The 26,113-nt window shown below is 40.0% G+C and overlaps 1 protein-coding gene across 2 annotated transcripts in view; it reads right to left on the bottom strand.

Annotated features, from left to right (window-relative positions):
• Window positions 1-13,213: 13,213 nt before the first annotated feature.
• LOC107663863 (Krueppel-like factor 7) overlaps window positions 13,214-26,113 on the bottom strand; it is a 47,287-nt gene continuing 34,387 nt past the window's right edge. Inside the window, exons 1-4 of one of the 2 annotated variants that reach the window (XM_016454228.1) lie at window positions 25,630-25,701; window positions 24,931-25,540; window positions 20,314-20,437; window positions 13,214-14,643 (exon numbers count right to left, since the gene is read on the bottom strand). In XM_016454228.1, coding sequence (XP_016309714.1) covers window positions 14,592-14,643; window positions 20,314-20,437; window positions 24,931-25,540; window positions 25,630-25,632 — 789 coding nt within the window. In that variant the 5' untranslated portion in view covers window positions 25,633-25,701 and the 3' untranslated portion in view covers window positions 13,214-14,591. Of the gene's footprint in view, window positions 14,644-20,313; window positions 20,438-24,930; window positions 25,541-25,629; window positions 25,702-26,113 lie in introns of those variants that run through there. The other variant, XM_016454227.1, reaches the window with a different exon arrangement.

Below are 26,113 nucleotides of genomic sequence, written 5' to 3'. Positions count from 1 at the left end.
CTCTCCTCCATTTTGCTTGGGAACTAATGTGGTCGGAACCAAAGTTTACAGGGCTGCGTTCTCTGGAATCCTCTCAAGCAGTGGACTTCTAAGTTCCGATTGGTTGCAGCCGAACCGCGTCATATCTCATTACCATAATGTTGACCTGATTTCAACTCTCCTCGATGCCCTCACCATCCACCGCCGCTACTCGTCGCCAGCTCACATTGAAAATGAATGACTTCCGGCCACTTTGACGCTCTCGCCGCCGGCGGTGTGAACGCACGGTTATACTCACTTCTGTAGGTGAAGCTGGTTCACGAATGATTCGCGCGAACATAGATGCATTTAGGTAGATCACATTCCCTTCAAAAACAAAAGTAATCCACTGCGTCTTCAGTGGCTCAGATGTTGGGAGTAAATGATGACTGCTATGTTCGTTATTACACCCAACAACAAAACACCTCAATCGCTTAGGAGCCATTCTTGTCTACTCCTACTCCTGCTCCGGCGTCGAAACAATGGCGGACTGATGACAGCTCACTCAGGGTGATTCTAAGGTAAAATGTGAGTGTCAATCAACAATCGTGGGAGCAGCTGGGTCTGTGTGATGTCACACAGCCAAGCATCTGAGAATGGCTTGATTTGAGAAAGGGGTTATTATTTTGGGGGATAAAAAAAAAAAAAACACTGGGTGAAATTTTATCATTATAAGGTGGATGTGTACACACACTGCCAACACAAATTTGTTCAAACAACATGTAAAAATGAATTTAGCATCCAATGACCCCTTTAACAGAATCTAAACTACTCGCACACTGGTAAGGTGACTTGCTTTATTTGTCATCTCATCTAACATAATTTTGAGCTGCAGTAGTAACTACACAGACACTGTGTCATTGCCTTTTGTCCTTTTTATGATGGATGGCAACCAGCATTAAGGTGCAACACTGCCACCTACTATGTTGAAGTTTCAACCATTTACTGATGCTGGATTATTTATGGTATTATCATGTGTTTTAACTAGGGCTGCACGATAAATCGAAATGGAATCGAAATCGCGATTCGACAGAAGCTGCGATTGTCATGCGTATCTTTCAGTGAAGCACGGGTCTGTGATCAGCAGTAAATCTCCATTCAAAGGCCAGAGGGCGCTCTCGCCAGAGATCAAGGAAAAGTTTTATTCCCCATGATGACCCCTTTAAGTCATATAAAAAGACATCCATTTTGGCCAGAGCCTTCATTACTTCTTCAAAAGGACATTTTCCTTTCTCTATTCATATCGCTCTGGTCTTGTCACTGTAGATTCACCCAGTAGAGAGTGGACTGTGCAGAATGTAAGCCAGTAGCTTTTAGGGTGCCATTTGTTATTGGTCGGCCTAATTTAGTTTTCAGTTGCAATGCAGACTTTTATAAACATTTGAAAACTGAATTATATTATTTGTATATATAATATGTATATAACATTTATATATAAATAAAAAGGGTATGTGACGAGAGGGGCGGGGCCGAGAGCCGTGGGAACGGAGCGAGGCCGGTGGAGTAAATGCTAATGCACTACACCTGCGCCACTCACCGGTCTCGAGTCCCACGGAGGAGCTCCGGAAGTATAAAAGGAGGAGTGACGACAGTGTTGGACGAGAGAGGACCAGGCCTGGACTTTATTTTGTGTTTTGGTTCTGTTTGTGTGCGACAGTCGTCTGCGAGGGGCTGTCTCGCTATTTTGTGTTTATTTTATTATTAAAGTTTTCTTTGAATGTTCGCCGGTTCCCGCCTCCTTCTTCCCGTGACTACGAACTTTGTTACACAATATATTTTATTTCAATTTGTATTATATACATATTTTGTGAAAATGCATACCATTTTATATATTTTTTTACAATATGTAAGTGGTATTGACGTAAATTATGATCTCTGAATATACATATATTAAATATTTATCACTATTACTTATATCTCTCAGTTATGGTGAGTGTGAGTTTGTGTGTTGGGTCCTAATTACTGACTAATTCACAAAATAATTTATTTAAATTAATTCAACTCCTTTTTAAATGACACACTAACCTGGTTTCCATTCAAAGATGTGAATTTAACTTGTGTGCAAAATTAGAATGCAGCATAAAACATTTGTGAATAAGCACCATTTCCATCCGAAGAGTCAAAGAGAACAAAATCATCACTTCCTGATAAACTGGCACTAAATATCACAAAGAAAAGCGGGAGAAGCCACTGAATGTAATAATTTTAATATATAATATTAATAAATGACTTGTGCCTCAGAGCGAGCAGACGAAACAATGAATGCGGTCATACTTTGATGACAAACATTGCTTGGGCATTTCAGAATGACCATAACAACATTTCAGATGCTGTGCAACAAGATCGGTCCACTGGTTAGTCAGGTTACGCTTATGATGAGCTTATGACTTTTCTGATGCGCATGGAGGAATTTATTCGGCAAATGCATTTCCATCTCCCATTATTTGCATTAACCCTTTTTCGCACAAGACAAAAACCACCTCAAGCGAGCATAAAAACATTTAATTAATTTAATTGAATTAAGGGATTTTTTTTTATATTTGGCATTTCCATCACTCGTTTTCATGTGATTCTTCAAAATACGCATTAAAACAGGGTGATGGAAACATAGCTACTGATAGACCAGAGTTGGAGAAGTGTGGAGACATTGTGCTTTTTTCATCTACAAAAAGTGTGACAGCACAGATTGTGTGAGACTGAAACTCAGATGCAGCGTTTCACCAGGTCCAGCAATGTGAATGGTATTTGACCTAGCTAGGAAGGGAAAGAAATTGCGGTTTTTGCCCTCTGCCCCGCACCTGTGGCCACAACAATGCACACAGGCCTTGAGAAAAAGGAAACACGTGTGACTCTCAGCAGACCTTTTTCTCTGTGTGTATACTTCCTTTTCCTCTGCCCTCTCAGACTTGCTTGATAAGAGAGGTGGAAAACAGGATGAAAGACAAGACAAACGGCAGTGGGGCTTTTTCTTTTTACACTTTCTGCCAAGGGGATTAGTTCTGAGGTGAGGTTGGTGACAAAGGAACATTGTTCACCTCATGCTCGATGAGGCTGTATGTATGTGCAGTGCTGTTTTTCCGCTAGAGGAACCAGGTCTGGGGTATTACGATTTTGTTTTTTTTTTTGAGGCGTACTTGTGAGTGGGACAAGTTCCTTTTAAGTTCATGTTCAAAGGCTCATCTGATAGTTGAAACCTGATTCAAGGGAAATTAATGGCCCCACTCTCTTTTTGAAGCCTAAGAAGATGGGGGTGTCCATTTCATTGGCAAATTCTGCAAAAGATTTTACATTTTCTGTAGAAAATCTGAGCTGTGTTCTGAGTGGCAGTCTGAAACTCATTTTACTATATCATTTGTTATATTGAGGTTAGATAATAATCTGTCATATAAATATAATGCATCAAAATAGTGAGAGCTTAAAGTGGAGACATTTTTAACGTTATGCAAATTAGAGATGAAAAGTGGCAGGCAGATTTTAAATGCAAATGCTTTATTGGACATTTCAAATTAATTTTGGATTCTTGCGTTATGGTGATGACTGAAGCTAAGCCAACAAACGTTTGAGATATAGCGCAAAGATCGCTCTTTTTAAATTGAAAATGATGCGATTGAAAGCTAATGACTGAATGTGCAGAAAAGCACCTAATGTAATCCCCTGATAGACAAGACGGCTATAAAGATAGCATAAAAATCAATGTGGATTTGCTGCGACAGAGCGCAAGCTGCAGATATAGTGGTCCACAGTTTGTTCAGAGACACAGGATGATCGGGATGATTCCTCCCGACACGGGCCAAATTGATATGCACTGAGAAGAGAACGTGGAAGAACAACAGGCTGCTCTCTGAGATAAGCCTCCTCGGTCCTCTTCAGATGTGCATGTGTTTACCCTGAATAATTTAAGCAGTACACTCCAGCAACTGTCTGATAAAGACTGCGTATGACATTAATGAGTCTGAGCAGTCAGTAGATAGCAGTTGAAGTGCTGGTATTAGCTATTTGAAGCTTGTTGATGTGACTACTCAGCAGAGCAAGAAATAGGCCATAATGGTGGATCTCAGCAGATTTACTGAAAGACCCTGATACATATCTGAAATCGAGCAGAGAGAACAGAGACATGATGAGGTCAATTTGTAGTGGATTTTTTTCCTTCCATTTCTTTACCTAGGCTGGGCAACCATTTGAAGCCGCATTTTGCTGACAAATTTAAATGATCTTTCCAAATGTTATTTTTTTTATGTAAATAGAGAAATTTATTTAAATTTATCAGGGCTATTTAATTTTTAATTAATCAATCAATTAATTAATTTCTTTAAATGGATTTGGTTTGATTTGTATCCAACACCATTGTTTTCAATAAGTTATTTTTATTTTTTATGATTTTATTTTCTCCTGTTGTACTGCAGATTTTGCAGTGGTGCAGGAAGCACTGCTACACATGAAAAAAAAAAAAGGAAAAAAAGCCACACAAACTCCATCCAGGAAGTTTGCTGCTTAGAACTGATGCTCAATGGAATCTGCAGATGTTTGGTCTGAACTATGGGGGAATTTTGAATGGGCTGAGTGGTTCTGACCCCGTGCGATCCTGAGCGTGAGTCATTGGACTGGACTCAGCTGCTTTTAAGATTTTCCTTGAGGAAACAGAGAGAAAGCGTGTGCAGGAAAACGGGCAGGAAATACTGTGTCTGTGTGTGTGTGTGTGTGTGTGTGTGTGTGAGAGAGTCAGAGAGTGAGTTGCTGAATGAGATTGAAAAGCAGGTTAAAAGAGGACAATCTAAATCTGCTCTTGAGTTACTGTCATCCTGAGATAAGTTTGTATTGTGTTGAATCCTTATACACCTTTTGTAATTACTTCTCTTACCCTGAGCGCTTTATCTGGATTAATGGTAAGATCTGGCTAAAACGCTGTGCATATGTGACCCCCCTCTCTGACCCCTGACCCTGCTGAGTCTAGACCTTTGACGCTGAAGTAAACAGTGGCATTTCTGGAGGGCAATCCAAGGTGTCTGCACTGTGAAGATACCGCTGCTGTTTCCCAGAGGAAAACAAGAAGACCGCATGTTGTTATTCACAACAAATTTGTATATTTTGTTCCTAGTAAAATTCTGGTGCGATCGCATATACATTTACAAAATTTGAACTAGATTTTTACATTTTTGAAGAAAGCGTTAGTATTCAGATGTTTAGCGGTCAATAGGACTATATAGATTTCATGATTGAATCACAATCTTCTTTTGAACATTCCTTATATCTATTTTTAAAATCCAAAGATTAAAAATAAATAAATAAATAAATACATGTTTGTACAGTGCATCCTGTCCTGCAGGTGTCACTGCGTTCTGTTGAATTGTGTGTTGTGAACGTGAATTCGCAGAATGTGTTGTGATTAAAAAGTTTATGTAATAAATAATATTTCTGTTGAGGTTTCCATACAGCCTACAATCAAAAACAAACATGAAAAGCAACCAGGGTAGTTCAATTCACGAACAAATGGCTCTTATAATGCGGTTCTTTTTAATGAACCAAAAACATAATTTAAAGCATTAGCAGAGAAAATATCATTATATGTGCATCAACAAAATGGGCATTATAACTGAAAAATACATAGTTAATTTAATGAATTGGTAAATTAATTGGAATTGAATCTGAAGCGAATCAGAATCGAACTGTGAAATCTGTATGGAAGCCCAGCCCTAGTTGCCAGTTGCTAAAGTGTTCTGACTGGTTGTTCAAAGTGTATAGCAGTGGGTTCCGAAAGTAAAAACTCCATTCATTGTCTCTATTGAGAAATTGATTTTTAACAATAACTTAAAAACCTTTTAAAGACAGATCTACTAAGTTCCAAGGTTGTTAATCGATGCTTTTGTTGAAGTTTGTTAATGGTACAAAACTCCATTACACATGAAGCTGGACAGAAAATTAAACCAATCAGACTCACAGCAAAGCAACAAACAATACATTAATAAAGCTTAATAAAATAATTGTATTTAATTTGATAATATAATTAGCTTAATTTTTGTTTTTCTAAGTTTCTAATATTTTTGTTTCAAATAAAATTTTGTAATACTGTGATTAACTTTGTCTCTGGTCTCTAGTTGGTTTGTTTCATGGCCTATCATACTTTAATAAAGACTTAAAAAAAAAATCCCTGTAAGATAATTAATGAAAAAAAAACACTTCCAAAACCAACACAGCTGAAAAAGTGGGCAGGCACTAATGCACTTTATTGATTTGTGGTTGCTAGGGTGTTTTGAGTGGTTGCTAGGTGGTTTCCTACTAGCCTGAGTGTCCTTAGACTTGGGTTTTATGGTTTGTGGTATTCATTCATATTAACACGAGCCAAAGCTTAATTCTAATAATAATAGTAATCCTTGCTTTAGCAAGCACCGCTAATTGTGTTTTAATCCTCAGACAGTCCACCTTCAGATTTCAATTTTCCAGACTAGATTTTTTTCTTCCTTCTTTGAGTTGTAGACACGTGGTCGGCAGAAGGGTGATGAATACTATTTACAGCAAAACCGTGGCAAAGGACAGACAGATCTAGCACAGTCACTTCAGAAACAATCACAACAGATATTTGGAGAGGGTATTAGAAATGTGTTTGGGTGTGTGTGTGTGTGTGTGTGTGTGCTTGACAATCCGGTGGGGAAGTGTTTACCGTGTTGTGTTTGCACGGCTGCTTGTGAGATCATAGTTTTCCTTCCCTCTATTCTTGGAAGGCGTAAGTCATTTTACAGGGATTTCTCTCGCTCTCTTTGTCTGAGCCATCAAGAACGTTGCTTTCCTGTTTCTTTGTCAGGTGTTTAGTTCATTCAAAATATTAAGCTATAATGTTTCAACAATTTACCATCAAATGCAATCCATAAAACCTATTTTTCAAACACTCCCAGTGCGTGTACCCATAAACAAGCTTGCGCTGAATGAAGTGGTATCCGTCTACGTGGAGGCGGTATTGTTCCAAGCACATGTTAGTTAAACTACCATGTTTGCCATCATTTCCTGCTTCCAGCCTGTCAGGATACAAGTATTTCCTGTGCTGGGACAACCACGAAACCCGTCAATTTATACCATATCCCACTCCAAATACCATCTCCTCTGGCAGTTAATATAATTCCCCTCCTCCATGGTTAGGAATAAATTGCTGGCTTTTATGTGAAAGCGCTCATTGTGCCCTAACAGCAGATATTTTATATGTGAGCTAATTAAACAAAAGCATATTTATTGCCATCTTAAGATTAAAGGTTTATAGCCTAATACAATGAATTTTTAAAAAAGGGCTTTTAAGAAGTTTTTTTATGAGTCCTTTGACATTTTCAATCAAATTTGATATTTCATTGAGGTGGCAGTAATTTTTTTTTTGTGAAATTGCTGGTGAGTGATAAAGCTAAAATTCAAGGCTATTAATGAACGGAATCATATTTTGACCTCTTTAATGTTTATAAATTTGAAACAAGACTCCCATTTTATATCCTTTCAATTCAGACTTCCTGTCTGCTTTTATGAACGTTTATATAGGTCGACAGTATATATGTGTGTGTGATATAGATAAAAAATACAGTACTATTATGAATTAATATTACATTGTAAAACAACTGTTTTCTATTTTATTATGTTTTAAAGTATCTTTTATTCCTGTGATGGCAAAGCTGAATTTTCAGCAGCCCTATGCTGCTTAATATTTTTGTGGAAACTGTGGTCCTTTTTTTCAGAATTCTCTGGTGCTTATAAGGTTCAAAAGAACAGCATTTATTTGAAATAGAATTTTTCTAACATTATAAATGTCTTTACTGTCACCTTTGATCAATTTAATGCCTCCTTGCTGAATAAAAGTATTCTTTTCTTTTTTATATGGCTCATATGAATATCATGGGAAACTAATATTTAATTATTCAATACCATGGTATATCAAAGTACAGTGATATTATAAGCTGAAACAATTTGTGTAAGCGTAGAGAGTGGAATCATGGGAAATTCCTTGTGCTCATGCCTTCTTCTATGTTTGCTTACATCCCAGAATGCAGTCTTGAGGGAAAATCCAAGATTGTTTACTACCGCACAATCAAGGGGTTCATGAGAACATGTTGTGCGCAACAAAACATTGTTTTGCTGTCCCCAGCCACCTCGAGAGTCCTGTAAATTCCTGATTATCTTCTGCTATCACTTCCTTAATTAAGTGACCTTTTGTTAGTTAGCATCAGTTACAGGGGTTTAGCCCTATTAAAGCAATAATCACATCAGTGGCATCATTTCCATTTAATCAACACACTAATTTTAGTACCATTGTCTCGGCACACAAGGGCACGGGGACGTATTACATTAATAAACTTGGCATGGATGAATGTCTTCTCCGCCACCCAGACGATTCGACCCCTGTGCCAAGAGCAGAGGGGGTGAGTGGGCTGGTGAATGGAGGGGGCTGGATATGCACATTAAGCTACTGACACGCATCCCGAGAGACCGAGCTGGAAATTTGCAGCCTGCAGAATTCCCTTTTTTTCCCTGATTAGCCTAGGTGAGATTATTCAGCAGTCACTGACACGTCTATTCCTACACATTAACAATGCAATTAATTGGATTTACTCTACACATTTGACACCAGATGTGCTGTGTATCAGGTTGCCGCTGTTGAGATGAAACATCCTGGCGTTCGACTGTCTGTCAGGAGTAAGGCTTGCATCAGGAGGTGGATGACGTATAAATCTCACATTTGCTTTTGGTTTGAGGCGATGACAATGTGAATTTCAATTACCAGCATCAGCTATAATAGAGCGAAGCTGATGGAGGAAATCTGACTGGAAGACATTTACAAGGCTGTGAGAATGTGCGCTAGAAGTACCTTTTCTTTCACATAATTACTCTCTAATTAACCATTAGTTATTCGATTAGCCCTTTTAATCCTTGAGTCATGGGTACGAGCTTCTAAATGGTGGCTTAGTCATTGGCAGCCCTGTGACGACTAATTAAAGGATGTGATGCACAAAATGGCCCGCAGAGAGAAGTTTGAGGAGGGGGAGGGTCATTCATTTGTAATAAAAATTTAATTATAAAATGGACAGTTCTGGCTCGAAAATCTGATTGGATGAGTAGTTGTAAAATGGCCCACATTCACACACCTGCAGGGCTAATGCTAGTATCCCAGGACAAATTTTTGATGGGCGAGTAGAGGATTTTTTTTGGGCCAACCACTTTGAAGGATAGGGACAACAGGGCTTCTTCCAATATACTGAATATGTATAACTTAATATACATATAAGTAATTATATTATTAATGCAGCAACCAGAAATTGCCTATAACTAGGCTTATGAACTATAATACTTGGAATTTATGGATTAAAAAAAAAAATTGTTTACAACTAGGCTAATGAACTATAATACTTGGAATTTATGGATTTTAAAAATTTGTTTACTTATTTATTGGTAACTGAATTATTATTATTATTATTATTATTATTTGATTTTATAAATAATTTATTTGTTACTGTGAACACTGGTAAAATCAATTCAAATACAACAATATCTATCTGCAAAAAAAAAAAAAAAATGTGATAGTCTTTGACCTTCACAGTGCTGTTGTTGGTGATTGTGTTCGGCTTTCCAATTCCAATGAACCGTGACCACACAAAAAAAGTCATTTTGAGCCAATGTACACAGAGCCATTGTCACAATGTGGTGATTTCTGTGACAAAAACGGTCTAGTAATGAGTCTTGGCTATTTGAAAGAACTCCACCAAAGGTTATAAAAGGTTATGACAAGACCGCGTTTCTCTCACTCGCTGTCAAAGTAATATTTATTTTTTCTGGTCACAGAAAATGTCAGTCTGAGGCATTCAGATTCTACCATTTATTACACTTATTACATTCTTAAATAAAAATGCTCCACTGAACAGTTCTTGCATAGATATCTTACAATACCAATTTAAAAAAGAATTATGAAACAGACCAGTAACAAAAATAAATTTCATCTTCTTCCTTAATAAAGAACATTACCATACTAACATTATATCATACAAATAATAATATTTTAAACACTTTATACAGCAAAAGAACCAATAAAGAAAAACACACAAGGAAAGAACAGAATAGAAAAAAACGGAGAGGAAGAGTGTGAAGATTACAGGAAGATAGGGGGTGGAGTGTTAGTGATGTGGCGAGGGAAAGAGAGGACAGTGAATATGAGGGTCCCTGCTCTAGCGAGAAACTACATGCTTCAGCCTACATATGACAAAATGTCGTCCCACTTCCATACAGATAAATCAAGATGGCACATAACTGTTCTATTTTTTCCTTCCTTTCTTTTTCAGATTTGTGCCTGCTCTACCAACTGGCGGCTGTCTGCGAGATCCATGTTTGGATAAGAGAGAGAGAGAGCACCTGTGAAAGCATTGAGGTCTGTTGTTGGCCGGTTGCTCCCTGGTTAATGATGTCTATGGACATTCATAGGTAAGAGATCGCTGACAGCTGGTAACGCATACCTGCGGGATGAAGCTGACGTGATAGAGTTTTGAGGAAGTGACCGTGGTTCTGCAGGTGCAGGGTGGGATAAATGGGGGTGGGAGGCGAGGAACACAAAAAGCCAAAGGGAAAGACCTGGTGAAAACCTTATGTACTGACATATCAATTTTGGACAAACACGGATACAGACGCACTTCAAGATGCAGTATATCTCAAGACAAACAAGTGCTCACCTCTGTTTGTGAGTGACTGGGAACCTTATGGATGAGTATTTGAGTATATATGCAGAATAGCAGACTTTATTTTGATGAACTGTTGACTAAAAATACCATTTATGTTATGCCATGAACCTACAAGCTTGATCTATTAAGCAGAAGAATGAATTGTTCCCTTGTTCTTGTGATAAGTGCATCTTGAAATGCCACTAAATGTTATGTAGACAATTGACAGCAGTGTCATTTAAACAGACTAAGCTAGTTGTAACAATGAAGAGTGTTATGCAGTGAAATGTTGATCCAATACGGACAATAAAAAATGAAAAAGATGTCACCTCTGACCTTTTGTCATAAAATTCCCTTGTGATGTTTCAAGCATCTTTTGTATAAAATTTAAGCTGCCAAAAGCCTCTTTGAAGCTGAAAAAAGCAAACGGCTTGGGAAGGGAGCTTCACTGGAAGAGTGCCCAGATCTAGTACACTTAAAATTGTTCCCTTAGAATGTTTTCAAACATTCTTACTGTCATGTAAAATGCTCCGCCACAGAATTATCTCCGTTTCAAAGTCATACGGAAACTCGCGGTAGATAAAGTGGTCTTCTGTACAGCTAAATCAGAATTGTGTTAGGATTGTGTGAACGATCACTTTAAAATTGATTTCTGAAGGCATTCCTGACCTGCAATGACTATAGAAGCGCTAGAACCGATGCGACTTATTTGCTGCTTGAACTTCACGTTAGGCTCTAAACTCATCCTCAACTTGCCATTTAAACTGTATTTTACAAGCTCACATACTCGAGACCAAGTCAATGGTCACCTAGACGTTCAAGAACGAATCATAGGAAGCTGGTGTAGGGCAGAAGAGATAGTTAAACACAAATGTCTCTCTTTCATCACTCAGCAGTTTATTTGCAAATGTGTAAATCTTTGGGCAAAGTATGCATCAGACATCTGTGCGATTGCCTGGACCGCTGCTGTCGTTCTGAGAGTGAGATATTAGGGGTTTCAAATGGCACTTGATATGTAAGGGGGATATGTATGGCATGTTGCCTGCTAATGAATCTGATTGGCCTATTCCGTATTTATTTGGTAACGTCTGGAGCATGTTGGCAATAGAGGAGTATTGTTTGTAGTTTTGCATTTAACATTGCTTTGCACTGAATTTAAACAGACAATATTTATATGTATATCTTCAGTGTTGATTTGAAGATTGGCTTCATTGTTTGCCGGTGTCAAAAATGATATGAAGCATTTTTTTAGGTTCCTGCATTCCTGCTATTCTATCCCATATGGTGACTGAAAGAATAAGCAGAATCGTCATTTTGTAGAGTAAAGTAGAGCAGTGAGAAACAAACGTAGCTTCTCATCACTGCTACTTGCAAGTAAAACGGAAATATAACCCTTTCAAAGCTTTAAAGTTGATGTGAAACATGTAGAATGCTGTACACTGTCAATAATTGCCCCATTTGTGGAAATATAGAACATCATTATGACACTGTAGCATTACATCCTGCTTGCTTGCTTTAAAGAAACTCATACATACAGTCATCACATACACAGGCCGCTTCTTGCGGAAAAAAGTGCCACAAACCACAACTGATTGTACATTAGTGGAGATGAACCAATTCACCAACTGTTTCGTCAATTTTGGCATGACTTTGCATTTCAATGGAGAAAATGACATGGAAATAAAGAGAAATCAACTAATAATGGCAACTGAAATCTAGCGTGTGGTTGTGGTCAAACAGAAGTGACAGCGTGTGTGAGTCTGTGTATGTGTGAGTGTGTGTACGAGTGATAGAAGAGCTGCCTTCAACAGGCCTCAAACCAAGAGAAAGGCACCAGCCCTTCACTCTTAGGCAGTGCTGCACGGAGAGTTTCGGCATCGATCGTTAAGCTCTGGCGGTCCCCCAAGGGATACTCTGGGATTGTTTAGTAGAGTCTGTGATGACTCCGAAACATATTACCGCTGAACCGTAATGGCTTTCAATCTCCCTTCCACCCTTGCAGCCATTAAATCAATGCAGAAGAGGAGGGTCAGCAGGGAAACGCCCTGATTGCGACGCCACTACAGGCTTCACAACCTTGGGAACGATGATATATATTTCGTCCCCGCGATTTAGAAGCTGATTGTTAACTGAGCTAGACCTAGGCCCGGTTTAGCAAAAAAAAATGTACTCGAATGTATCAACAAGCTCTCGATTTAACGTCTGACGTCTGGATGGAATGCAATCCTACAAAACAACAATTGCTAAAACCCTGCTGTGAAGATTTCGATGCAAAACAAATAATGCTGAGAGGCAAGCTGTGCATGTATGTGTGCGAGTGTGTGTATCTGTCTGAAAGAGGCTGCCATGCAGTGTTTCGTTTTAACGCTGTTCATTAACTTGGTAATTATTGTTCTACTTTTTTTTTTCTTCTTTAGTTTTTCTCAGGAAAAAGCCAAGAGCAAAGAAACCATTCTGTCTGTATTGTGTGTGTGTGTGAAGTTTTTTTTTTTTAACGCATTTTTTGTTTTCTGCTTTTTTCCCGTCGAGTAGTTTTTTGTTTTTATGCTTTTTTATTTTGTTTTTGAGCTTTTTTTGACTGTATGAAAAAAAGCACAGAGAACATTGAAAAAATCAGTGCAGACAATGGATACGAAACAGGCAAAGTTTGTCTGGGCTGATGCCATCAAGTTCTTTCGCATCCTGATCCCAGCAGGTGCTCCAATCTGAGAGTCAAACGTCCTGCCAGCTGCCTCCTCCACTGGCTTCCTCCGGGGCACCGGACTACTACGTTCTTACACGGGTGCCAGTATCAACACAAAACAAAATAACTTTTTCCAGTGTCAAGAGCGACACACAAGGTCCGTGCCGACATGCTCTGGTTAGTTTTTCCCGGATCAAATCAGAGCAAAGCAAAATGAAAAACAGAAGACTTCTGTCCTTTCATACCAAGCCAGCAATCCCGATCTTTTTTGGGGGGTTTTTGTTCCCGTCTTATGCTTCAAACGTTTCCTTTCAGTGCCAGATAGCAGTCACTGAACCTTGTGCATACTGAGAAGGGCTCACAGTTCCCTCCCGTTGCCCGTATGTGCACATTTATGCTTGTTCACAAAGCAAGTTTTTACTTTTCAGAAGTTTAAGACATTTCAGCTCAGAAGGAAAACAAACCATCTTTTTAACACTGTCTTTAAAAAAAAAAACAAAGGCAAGAAAGTGTCGCTGCGCATCATTTTGGTCGCCCGTGAGGTGACGGGCGTGAAGAGCAGAGAAGAGTTCGCTCTTGAGCGAAGAGTACGAGAAGTCAGCACACATCCTGAGCGTTGCCGTATCTTTTTGTTTTTTATTTTTTCCCACGCAGAGCCTAATTCGGGGGCCGGGCGTTGCATTTGGCCGCTTGTTCCATTGGTCTCTCCTCAGAACGTATTGGCAATGTTGTTTTCCGTGTTTGGTTGTTTGCTGTATACGACATAGCTGCAGGTTGGTTATTGTGATGTGTCCTTGGAAAAAGAAAAAGGAAGTTCCAGAATGTACAATGAACATGATTCTCTAGTAGAACCGTTGTTACGTGATGAATGGCATGTGCGTTTCGGTTTTATACATGTAGCGTTGAGTATCCGTTCCATGCTAATGATTGATTTACTGTACACAAAGAGAATGACGGAAAAAAAACGGTGGTGTTTGGCCGTGTCTGACCTTCAAGCTAGCACTCGGTAAGGCATGGCTAATCGCTGATGAAAAGACTTTTAGAATCCAACAACGTTTGCCCACGCTGCCTCACATGTTCCTCCTGGTGATGTTTGCGGCCAGACCCCTCATGTGCACTCAAAGTCTGTTGTGAATGTTCCCGTCTGGGCGGTGCACACCTGTTCTCCTCTTCGTTCTCACTCGTTTTCTCTCACTCTCTCTCTCCCGTCTCCCTTGGCCTTAGATATGTCGCTTCATGTGCAAAGCCAAGTGATCAGACCTGGAAAAACATCTGTGAAGAGAGAAGGAGAGAGAGTTAGCTTGGATTCACTTAAGGAAACACAGTTATCATCGCACTAAAGAGGGACGCAGTCTGAGTTTCTTGGAAGACGTGTGGCGGCTTTGCAGATGGAACAGAGAAAACAACATTTGGTGTTTGGAAAAAAAAGAAGAATTTTTAAGCATAGCCAGCTTTTTGCTCTAAAACTGGTGACAGATCGTTTCGAATGCATATCTTGCTAATGCAGTTAGCAGGGAAGTCTGTGCCAAGCCTTGTGAAAGATATCATTTTTGGGAGTGCGACCACAAATCACGCCGAGCCTGTTTGAATTAAGAAATTATTTCGAGGCTGGAGGTGAAATGGTATTGTTTAAACTGTGCGGCCGCATTAGTTATGTAGCACTTGAGTCATGGCGGTTGGTTTCTTGTTGTGGGCCATGGGCTTTTTTGTGTCATCATCAATTAAGCTCACATGTAGCCGCTGCTGATAGGAGCAATACATAAATGTGCTTGGAAAATACAGTGTTGCGATAACCTGTCTATGTTACATTTATGCGGCTATGAGGATTCCAATATTACAGCTATAGTTTTGAAAGTGAATCTTAACTGGAATTAATAAAAACTCAGAGTGTAGAGAGTTGGAAAGGAGTGGAGAATTATAATTTCAATTTGCCTCTGGCTGTATCCATTATTAATTAGTCAAGAGCCAAAGTGTTAACTCCACTGTTGCTTTTTGGATGGGAAGCAGCCAAGATAGAAATTGGGGTGGAAGGAGGATGTACATCTACAGGTAGACACAGTTGGTTTTCAAATGAGTCATCTTGATGATTTTCTATATTATATATCAGTCAGATGGTTTCTGGTTTTCCCCAGTTGCTTTGCAGAATTCTGTTCTGAATGTTGAACAAATTTACAACCATTTTTTCAGTATTTTCATTCTTTCTCTGTATGGCCCTTCAAGAAAATTCCTTTGATCATATTTGCAATGATCAGTCATACTTGTATGCTCAATGAGGGTTTTAGAAGTTACAATCCCATTCATTTTCTCTATAGAGGAACTGTTTTTTTCTTTACAATTCCATAGAAACCTTTCAAGACAGACCTACCATGAGCTCTGAGGTTAAAGGGTTAGTTCACCCAAAAATGAAAATTAGCCCACAAATTACTCACCCTCAAGTCATTCTAGGTGTATATGACTTTCTTCTTTCAGACGAATCCAGTCAGAGTTATATTAAAAATTGTCTTTGATCTTTCAAGTTGTTTAATGCCACTCAGCGGGTGTTGCATGCATCAGTCCAAAAGAAGTTAAATAAAAAGCACCCATCCATAAAAAAAAAAAGTGTCTCACACGGCTCCGGGGGGTGAACAAAGGCCTCCTGTAGCGACTCGATGCGTTTTTGTAAGAAAAATATCCATATTCAAAACGTAATAATCACTTTAATGTAGCTTGCGCCAACAGTCCTACACGGAAGCAGCTCCGGGTGGATGACGTATGAGTTCAGCTTTGCGCATGCGCCGCTCACGCACGCGGAAGCGCAGGGGAGAGATCAAAACAAAACACTTATTAGAAGTACAAAACGAGGATTTGTAAAAAAGAATGTCGGAGGATTTCGATATAAGCCAAGAGGAGACTGGTTTTCCTTTGCTAAAGTAAGGAAACTTTGCTTCCTTTGCTCCTGTTAACAAACGTTGGTTTTCACGAGACTCACCGGCGCATGCGCAACGCTGAACTCATACGTCATCAGCCCGGAGCTGCTTCTGTGTACAACTGTTGGTGCAAGCTACATTAAAGTGATTATTACATTTTGAATATGGATATTTTTCTTACAAAAACGCATCGAGTCGCTACAGGAGGCCTTTGTTCACCCCCCGGAGCCGTGTGAGACACTTTTTTTTTTTATGGATGGGTGCTTTTTATTTAACTTCTTTTGGACTGAAGCACTGCAACACCTGCTGAGTGGCATTAAACAGCTTGAAAGATCAAAGACAATTTTTTATATAACTCCGACTGGATTCGTCTGAAAGAAGAAAGTCATATACACCTAGGATGACTTGAGGGTGAGTAATTTGTGGGCTAATTTTCATTTTTGGGTGAACTAACCCTTTAAGAAAAAAAAAAGCTAAAAAAACTGTATTTAATTGACATTGTCCAAGTAAAAAAGCGCAATTCACTACTTACGAATATTTTGTAATTATTTTTACAAATCACAAATTTCTACAAATCAGTATTTTTATATTGTACCATTGTTTTGGCATTCACAGTTCTTCCCTCATAAAAGCCATATTATATCCATTATTGAGTTTTTTTTTTTTTTTTTATATATATGCTCTAATGGTTACTAATGTTAATGTTCTAATGTTTTCTAAGTTCTAATGTGAAAAATGAATGGGGAAAAATATTTCCAGAACCAAAGCCACTAAAAAGTGGGTGGTTACTGTGGCATTGTTAACAATATCCCCAACCATTACCAGTGCTGCTATGACAATTTTTTCCATTTTTTTTTTATATTGTGTAATTTTAACACAGCTGGACTGCAGTATTGACCAATTAGCATCTGGCAGTGGATTCATTTTATGCAAATTACAGTTGTACAATTTCTTTTCATTCAGGTATGTGATTTTTTGGCAGAGCCTGATGACATTGTGTATTACATTCGGTTAAATTTTCGTTTGTGATTTGCATCGATCTTGGTGTGACTAGGCTTTTAGGTGTGTGTGTGTGGAGGCAGGGCAGAGTGACTGGACAGATGGTCCTGTGACTCACTGTAAGTGGCTGCTACACCAGCTGGCACACCCTTAGATCTCATAACCCCTCCCCCCACCTCTCACTCAACCCCTCTCAACACCTGACAGGGGGCTGTGCTTGATTAGGCAGGATTAATGATGCCCAATACACTGGTGTGTGTGTGTGACTGTGAGACAGTATGACTGTGTATGTGTTGGCTGACTGTATTTACTGTTAGACTGCCCATGACTGTTGCTCCTCATAACCCATTGTGATGATAACACAAACACACGTGCAGTCAGTAATTACATCTAGAAAAGAGAAACAATACAACTCATGCTGTTCCAAACTTGTATGCCTTTCCTTTTATTTTAATGTTTAAACCTTTTTTTAATGTATTTACTTTCTTTATGAAGGTTACCTATTTGTAGTTACCTTTTTTAGTTTCAGTCTGCATTGTTTTGACTTAGTAATACTAGTATTACCATACCACATTTGAAAATATGGATGTAAGAATGATATTTAGAAGAAAAAATGTCACCAAATAATTACATTGAGAACTTTTTTCCTTATTCAAATTTGTATGACTTCAGAAGACTTTACATAGTGATGTAGTTGAGATGTATGGAGTCATTTTGGAGCCAGTATCCTTTTAGTATTTATATATTATTATAGTATTTATGAATCAGTCAATCAGCTTTTATTTTTATATTTTTATATTTGTATATTTAACTTTCATTTATCTTTCTTTCAGTTTTAGTCATTTTAGTACATTAACTTAGTTGTATAGATTTGGAACAATATAAAGGTGAGTAAATGATGATAGAACATGTAATTTTGGGTAAACTGTCTCTTTAAAGAGCATAGGTTATTTAAGCTGAACTAAAAGGTTGTGGGTTCAACAATCACTGCTATGGTCTTGAGCAAGACTTTTAACCTCAGGTTGCCCCAAAGGGACCATCTATGTAACTTAAGACAGTTGCAAATGTCTGGCACTATACCAAATTGTAGAAGAATGCCACATTGTGTGTTATTCTATTCTATTCTATTCTATTCTATTCTATTCCTATTTCATGATCTGATCAGGAAGTTCCGCTCTGTTACTGGACTCACCCCGAACTGACTGGAGGCAGAGCCAAAGAAGAGGACAGTTGCAAAACTGAAGACCATGATGGGCAAATTTGCACGTTTTCAACAGAGTGCACTCTGAATCCCCTTTAGCCGCTGGCTTATTCCATCCAGATTCAACTAGGCATCCTTCCTGCCATCAGACTGTACAGTACTGCCTCCTGTCATTCCTATACATTACTCTTGATTGCTGTCCCAGTGAAGAGCAATAATGCTGCACAAGGTCACTTTCACATCCCAGCAGCATCGCTGTTCACACTTGTAATACTTTTTCCACTCTATATACAACACCCATAATGCAATGCACAACTAAAAATGGATGTGCTCCCCAAAGAGATTCTTCAAGGTTTAGTATTAAAAGCGAGTAACAGGAGGGCTCAACTTCTAAATGCTTCCCAGGGAATGATGGGGGTCTATCTGTGCGGATTCTGCTGCGGAGCTAAATTGCTTAGGCTAAACTCCAAATTCAGAAGATGCCCTTGTTTATACCTGACATGAGGGAGAAAGAATTGCCAATGTGGATTTGCTTATCCAAGCCGGCTCCTCCTCCTTTTGTCATGCAATAGCTGCCAAATACTGAGTAATGAGTGTAGGGACACAGATTTCCCCATGCCTTCCCCCAGAGAGTTCACGTGCTCGGCTGCGCCCGAGGGAAAACGGCGCTGTTCAGGTGTCAGCAGCAGTCTGCAGAACAGAGGCCGCGTCTTGTCCGCTGGGATCGGTGGAGCAGAGAAATGTTCAATGGACAACTTTCAAAAGGCTGCAGCGAGGTTGGTTTGATGCCGACGGCGAGACAGGGAGCCGTGTCTAATTGTGCTTCCACCTGGAGCTGGCTCAGTGGGCACGCGGCCTCCACTGTGTAATTGCTGCCCGCATGCCAGGCCCGAGTGACAGCTTCCTAATACTGTCACCTGACAGGCTATCACTCTTTCTCCCCATGCTAATGCAAATCTCTCTTTTTCTCTGCTGTTCCTGTGTCTCTTCAACTCTTTATCACCAACACACATACAAACACATGTTCACCACGCTGCATCATGTGTCTGCCCTAAAATAGCCCTTAAGATTTAAACGGGGATCCCACAGTCACGGAAAACCTAGAAATATGAAATATAAGGGAATTTTAAACTTGTGATTTCCTGTTTCCTTTTTTCCCTGAAAAACCTGTATTATGTAGCATGTATAAATGTATTTACTGTATGTTCAGCTATGAAATATTTTGTTAGAAAGAAATTTGCTCTTTGGGAGTGCAATTGTTATGATTTAAGCCATTTTTTAAACATCCTAACCTAGTAGTCATGAACAATTCAGTGGTCAAAAGGTGTGGAAACATCGTTTAAATAATTATTGAGAAGTGTGAATCCAAATTTGCATACTTTTATGCACTCAAAGTAAAGTAATTTGTTGGTTAGAGTACTTTCAGAAGACTTAAGGCCTGTTCACACCAAGGACGATAACTATAAAGATATAGTTCTAAAAATTGTTCTCAATATTAAAGGGGTGGTTGACTGTTTTTTTCTAGGCTTGATTGTGTTTATGGGGTGCAGTCTAACATGTGTTAATGCTTCGTTTAAAAGAAAAAAACACATTATTTTTCACATAATTTACCTTTATTCTACACCACTCTGTCCCTTCTCCCATAAACGCGCTGATCATTTCCTGCTTTTATGAAGCCCCTCCCTTAGAAATACGTGATGGGCTCAGATTGGTTAGCTGGCCCAGTGTGTTGTGATTCGCTAAATGTGTTCAAGGTGTTCAAGAACTAAAAAGGGTTAAATATGTGCATACATTTATTGTGAAATAGCATTGCAGCTTTTGCAGTGTGTCTCTTACCTGTCGCAGTGGTTGCACTTGAAAGGTTTGGCACCAGTGTGTTTGCGGTAGTGCCTCGTCAGTTCGTCGCTTCGTGCGAAACGCCATTCACAGCCTTCCCAGGAGCATTTGTAAGGCTTCTCACCTGCATGCACAAACACACATCATTTAATCCCTGCTTCACCATTCACACACACCTGTACACAGATGGTGCACCTCTGGAGCGAGGCAGCCGCTGTGCCACTGTAGGCACCGTCAGCAGTTCCATTATCTACATCATTCATTACTGTTTCTCTCAATCACACATCCAAGCCAGCCGATCAGATCGCTTGCTTTCTCTCCCGGTCGACCAATCACATCTCTGTAGCCCAAATCTCCTACATTCTCAGTCATCGAAACGTGAAAAATGCTGTCTTCTCAGGCAATACATGGAGACAATCGTTTTCTGACACAGAAATTGATTCAATCAAGGGTCATTTTCCATCTTTTCTTAAATCGAAGAGGAGCTGCCTAAATGTGCTCAGTCACCATAACAGAACGAATTCATAACCCAAAGTCAAGTATCCAAAATGAAGCCATTTGTGCTAAATGTTCTCCACCCTCCTAGTGAGTTCTGAAATTCAAATGAAGTTAAACAGATGGGAAAGGAGATACCAATTGTTCCACATGCTGTATTTTTATGCCTCAGATTTAAAGTATGGCCTTGAGTGAGGGAGGAAGGGGGGTTTCAGCACCCAAAGACAGGGTCCCGGCACAGTTGCAGTGTTCCTGGGGAACAGAACGGGCTTCAGCCTGAGGCCTGGGTGGGAATGGGGAGGGTGTCGATGGCACTGATTCAGATCCGGAGGTGGTAATGATAATTGGGGTCTTAATGACGCTTAATGGGAAACAATGCCATATTCACAGCGCAAGAGCTGCCAGCCTCTCCAGCAAACAATGTGTGCACCAATCTTCCTAACTAGAGTCAGGCTCCATTAAATTTGAAGTTGTCCAATTGGAAATAGTTGTTCACTAAATTGATGCTGACCATGCGTCTAAACTAGGATGACCACCATGTTGGTAATTTATTTCTTCAATAAAAACATGATATTAGGCATGTAGGCTCATTTTAATCCTTTAGTTAGGTTTAGGTTAAGTTTTTCAAGACATGATGTCTGAAAGTTTAAAATGATTGTTAGATTTATTACAATCAGTCAGACAAAGTTGGTAGGTTGCTAGAGCATTATGAGCAGTTGTTCGAGCATTACTAAGTCGTTGCTCAGATGTTCCAAGTGGTTCTTTTCTATGGTGTTTGTATCTATGTGTTTCTATGTGCCTTGGATGGGCAGTCCAGACATATAGATGGATGGATTGACGTATGCCTAGACAGATAGATGGATGCACAGATGGATGGATGAGCAGACAGATAGTCAGATTTTTGGTTTTTGATTATTGATAATTAATCAAATTATCTTACTCAACCAATCTAAGACCATCCTAACCAGTCTAAACCAGTCTGGACCAGCATAGAAACTCATGCTGCTCTATGCTAGTCTTTCAGCAAGGAAGTGCCTGGACCTCCATGACGGACTCTGGATACTGACGGAGAAAATCATAGAGAGGAATGGAAATGATTACAGGCTGTTATTTTCCTTTCTCCTTTTCCTTTTTTTGTGAGGAAAATATGATCCAATAAGATGTGGAGAAAGTGGAAGGTATTTGCTTTTGCAATATTTCATATCCCAAAAATGTATGCAGTTGATATGAGCATACATATTGCTGTAATGAAATTAAAGTTTATTTATCCCATCTCGTTTTTTAGCTTTATGATGCAAGATGAGGTAAAGGATGACATAATGTCGGGTTTACCACTACATCACTCGGTCGGTCCTGGAAGTCTCTTATGATGCAACACAAAGTAAAGAATGACAAGGCAGCGGCGACTAGGAAAACGACTCCAAGTAAGATTTCTGACCGGTTCCTCTTTCCATCCCCCATAGACATATTTCTTGACTTTTGATGACAAAGAGAAGAGGATTTTTAAATATAATACAATGAACTTGGCCTGTTTTCCACTGGTTCACCTCTGGGAATACTGCAAACAAGCAGCAGGCCTTCTTTGACATCTCTCATCTTTCTCTGCCAGGCAACACGCACACAGACAAACAGCAGGTCAAAGTGCCTTGAGGTTTATTTTATTATGTTTGCCTGTCCTTGAGCTCCTTCAATTTATAAAATCAGTTGGAGAAAATATCGCCACGTCTGCTCTCGTGTCTGTGACTGCTACAAGTGTGCAGGAAGAGCATCTCTGTGTCATTTGAAGAGTGGCGGGGCCGCAGGTGTGAGACGGCAAACGTTTCGCACTACACACAATAATTGGCCAAAGACCCCCTCACGCTGGCTCCCTCCTTATGCCATAGCCCCCTTCCTCCCCTTCTTTATTTCCTTCCCTCTCTTGCCGTCTGACAGCAGCGAGGCAGGCTTGGACCTGCAACCAAGGCAACCATAACACAGGCCAATTATAACTTGGAGAGTCATGGATGCATGATGGAGTCGCCTAGCAACCAGCCGAGAGAGGTAGAGAGAGTGTTAAAGGAGAGAAGAGAGAGAGAAAGAGCCGTCCAGTCGGTATGCAACCTATGGACACTCCGCAATACCAACCAATTATTGCTCGCTTTAGATATGCATGATGTAGTTGCCTGGCAACCCCAACTGTACCCAGAGAGGGTAGGGGAAAGGTGGGATCGATTTGCCATATTGGCGCTTCAATTGGTATCTACAGCTGCAAATAATCAACCTATTACAGTCTTTTGATATAGTCTCCTAGCAACAAACCCCCTCCAAAACAGCAAGCTCCTTCCCTCGCACCAGTGTCCTAGGTGTGTACAGTGTGGTTAATTACATTTCCTCTGGACAGAGTGGCGGTAAGCTATTATTGTCTAGATTTCAGAGGTACTGAGAGTTTAGATTTCAGAGGTACTGTCCAATTATCATCCATTTATTTCGTCTTCTCCAGTGGCTCATGTTGCATTTCAAAATGAGCTCTCTAATTCTAACCCACTTTTACCCTCCAAATCCCATTCAGGGATGTGCAATTAACTTCAGCAAACATTGTTGACGAAGCAAAGTAGGACCATGTCATTAGGCTCCATGGCTGCTCTACACATTTATGAGCATAAATGATCAAGTGCGAATGTGAAAAATTACTTGAGTGACTTCTGACACCTGATCAAATGAATTTGTATATTAAAAAAATCTGAATAAAACTCCCTGATGCAGCTAACCTTACATGCTTCAGTGTGCTTTTGTTTTCTATCCGAGAAAGCGTGGTTGTATTTTTTCAGCATTCTTTGGCATGAGGGTTGTGGATTCTTTTTTTGTAAATACAGCATCAAGATAAAAATAGTTCTAAAACGATTTCATACATGTCAAGATTTCAGCATTCTGCTCCATCCGTTTCTCACTGTCTAGATGTTTTTGAACACAATCCATTTTAATGTGAAGTTTTAAAACATTTGGACATGCAGTGTGTTCTTAGGTAAACTTTTGGGAGTGCCCAGTCAAATCTAGTCATTAGCTTTGTTGGATTTGTTATTTCGCCAGCTGATTAATGCATGCTTAACAACATCTGTCTCTAACATAATGTAACATTACATAACGTAATTAATATTCATGAGAAAAGCTTTCATCTTATTAGGATTTGTTAATTGCAGTGTATAGATATCTCCAATATCTCCATATCACCTCTCAAGTTATCTTAAAATATTCAGTTTGGAAAAAAGTTATGTATGTCTTATTTCTACAGAATTTAGAAACATTCTAATTCAATTTTCAGGGTCAGGAGTGCTCTTAAGCAAAAATATGTAGGCTTCGCTTAAATCCTGTTGTAATTTTAATCTCCCTGTTTTAGTAATCTACAGAAATGATAACCGAAAAAACAGGATTAAGCCAGTTAAAAGAATAAATCTGTCTTCTGATAAACACATAATGTGATGAGCGAGCCAGCAAGCCAAAATGTCTCTTCAGGGTTTTATTTTCCCCTTTTTTCTTGCTATTGCCTATTCCCCCTCATTTTCAAAAGCGAAACTGCTGTCTATACGCTAGAATCAGCACAAAAGCGATTAGCATCACCAGCACTCACAGGAACCTGCAGAGTCAACAGCTGGCCACAGGGGCCAGATACGCTGCATTGAGGCCACTGTCACAGTAGGTTTCGGGGCCACGGCAGAGTGCAACACGCTCTCAGGTTCAGCGAGAGGGCAGAAACGACGGCACCGGAGCGTGCAAGCCTGAATTAGCTGGGAAACGAGATTTAGCTCAGTCGGTCTATCAATCATCTTGCAATTACTGACTGCACTGGCAGGTTTTGAATGGTGTGGCTGGGTTCATTTTAGTCGGAGATTAAGGTGCAGGAGAGAGAAAACCAGCTATCTTGCTGTGGGGTTGTGCTGCAAAAATCGAGTTAGCTTCACAAGATCTCTTGTGACCCTTCTGTAGTATCAGAGGCTTGGCAAAGAAGATTTTCCAAACTCTGAAACTTCATCTCATTACACGTAGTTAGATTTGATATACCAGAAACCTTTCTCCAGGAAATCTAAAAATGCTACATGTGATGCTAAATGCTAAAAAACATATGATGTTATTGGTGCAGTTAATCACCTGTATGTGTCCTCTGGTGTGCCTTTAGGTGGGAGCTTTTTGTGTAAACCTTCCTACAGCCATTAAACTGGCAACGATGGACCCTCTTTTTGTTCTCTGGAATGTCCCCTCCGCCTACCGTTCCCAGTCCTCCCTCTCCGTCGCTCTGTGCGCCGCGATTTGGTGGCGAAGGTAGCGAATGTGTCGCCACCACCTTTGCCGCCCCAAGACCGACTTTCTTGGCCACCAATTTCAGCGTGAGCGTGCCATCGGCTGTGGCGGTAAGAGTCTGCGTAGGCTTGACAAGATGGCGTCCCAACTCCGGCGAGGAAGGCGGCGTGAGGGACGTGACTGCGTTTAGCTGGGCGGGATTAACCCCTCCGCTGGCTTCTTTCAGCCCTGCCTTGGTATTCTTGGTGTTGGCTGGGGTATGAAGGTTTTTGGGATAGGATACGAGCAGAGGTGGCGGGCTAGGCTCATTGGATAAACCGGGCAGCAGGGGGTCCATCAGGTCCTCGTCGCTGTCTCCCTTCATGAAGGCTGGCGTTAGGAGGCAGTCGAGCTCCTCGTCGAAGAGTTCCGAAAGCCTTTTGGGCTCCGTCTGTAGGTACCTCTCCAGTTCCAGACATGTCTGCAGGAAAAACAGAAATGCATAAACATGAGACGGTAAGCCTCAGATTCCTCTTTAAGTCCAGTGATGTTTATAGAGGGAATGCTAACCATCTGAAAAACACTGTTGGTTACAGCTGAACGTGCTACAACGAAACACGTGGCATGTCAGCACATTTCCATTTGGGATTGGTTCAGTTGGTCTCACCATGGAAGGTGTAAGTGACTAAATCTGCTACATGGAGACTTTTGGACAGAACAATTTTGGAGTGCAGCTGGGGGGCAAGATTTTCTGGGAGAGAAACTGAACATCCATGGAATTATTTCACTTGCTGCGGTTGAGGGAACAGTATTTATCCATGTAGCATAGCACATTTAGTACGGTGCTTATTGAGCGAGAAATGACCGTCTTATTACTTAAGATACCTTTCCCCTCACCCTGGTTTTTACTCTGATGAATACTTTAGCAGACAGAGGGAGGACAGAAGAGAAAGACACTGCTATCATGGCTCACTGACTGCTCACTCAGCAGTTTCTTTTTCAGTGGTTTAACATTATTGTTCCCCAGTCACAGTGGCCAGTTTGGATATTAGAG

The sequence above is a fragment of the Sinocyclocheilus anshuiensis genome, unplaced genomic scaffold (assembly GCF_001515605.1).
Source record: "Sinocyclocheilus anshuiensis isolate Anshui unplaced genomic scaffold, SAMN03320099.WGS_v1.1 scaffold976, whole genome shotgun sequence".
Lineage (NCBI taxonomy): Eukaryota > Metazoa > Chordata > Actinopteri > Cypriniformes > Cyprinidae > Sinocyclocheilus > Sinocyclocheilus anshuiensis.
The sequence above is the reverse complement of the archived record's forward strand: the minus strand, read 5'-3'. Positions and strand labels throughout refer to the sequence as shown.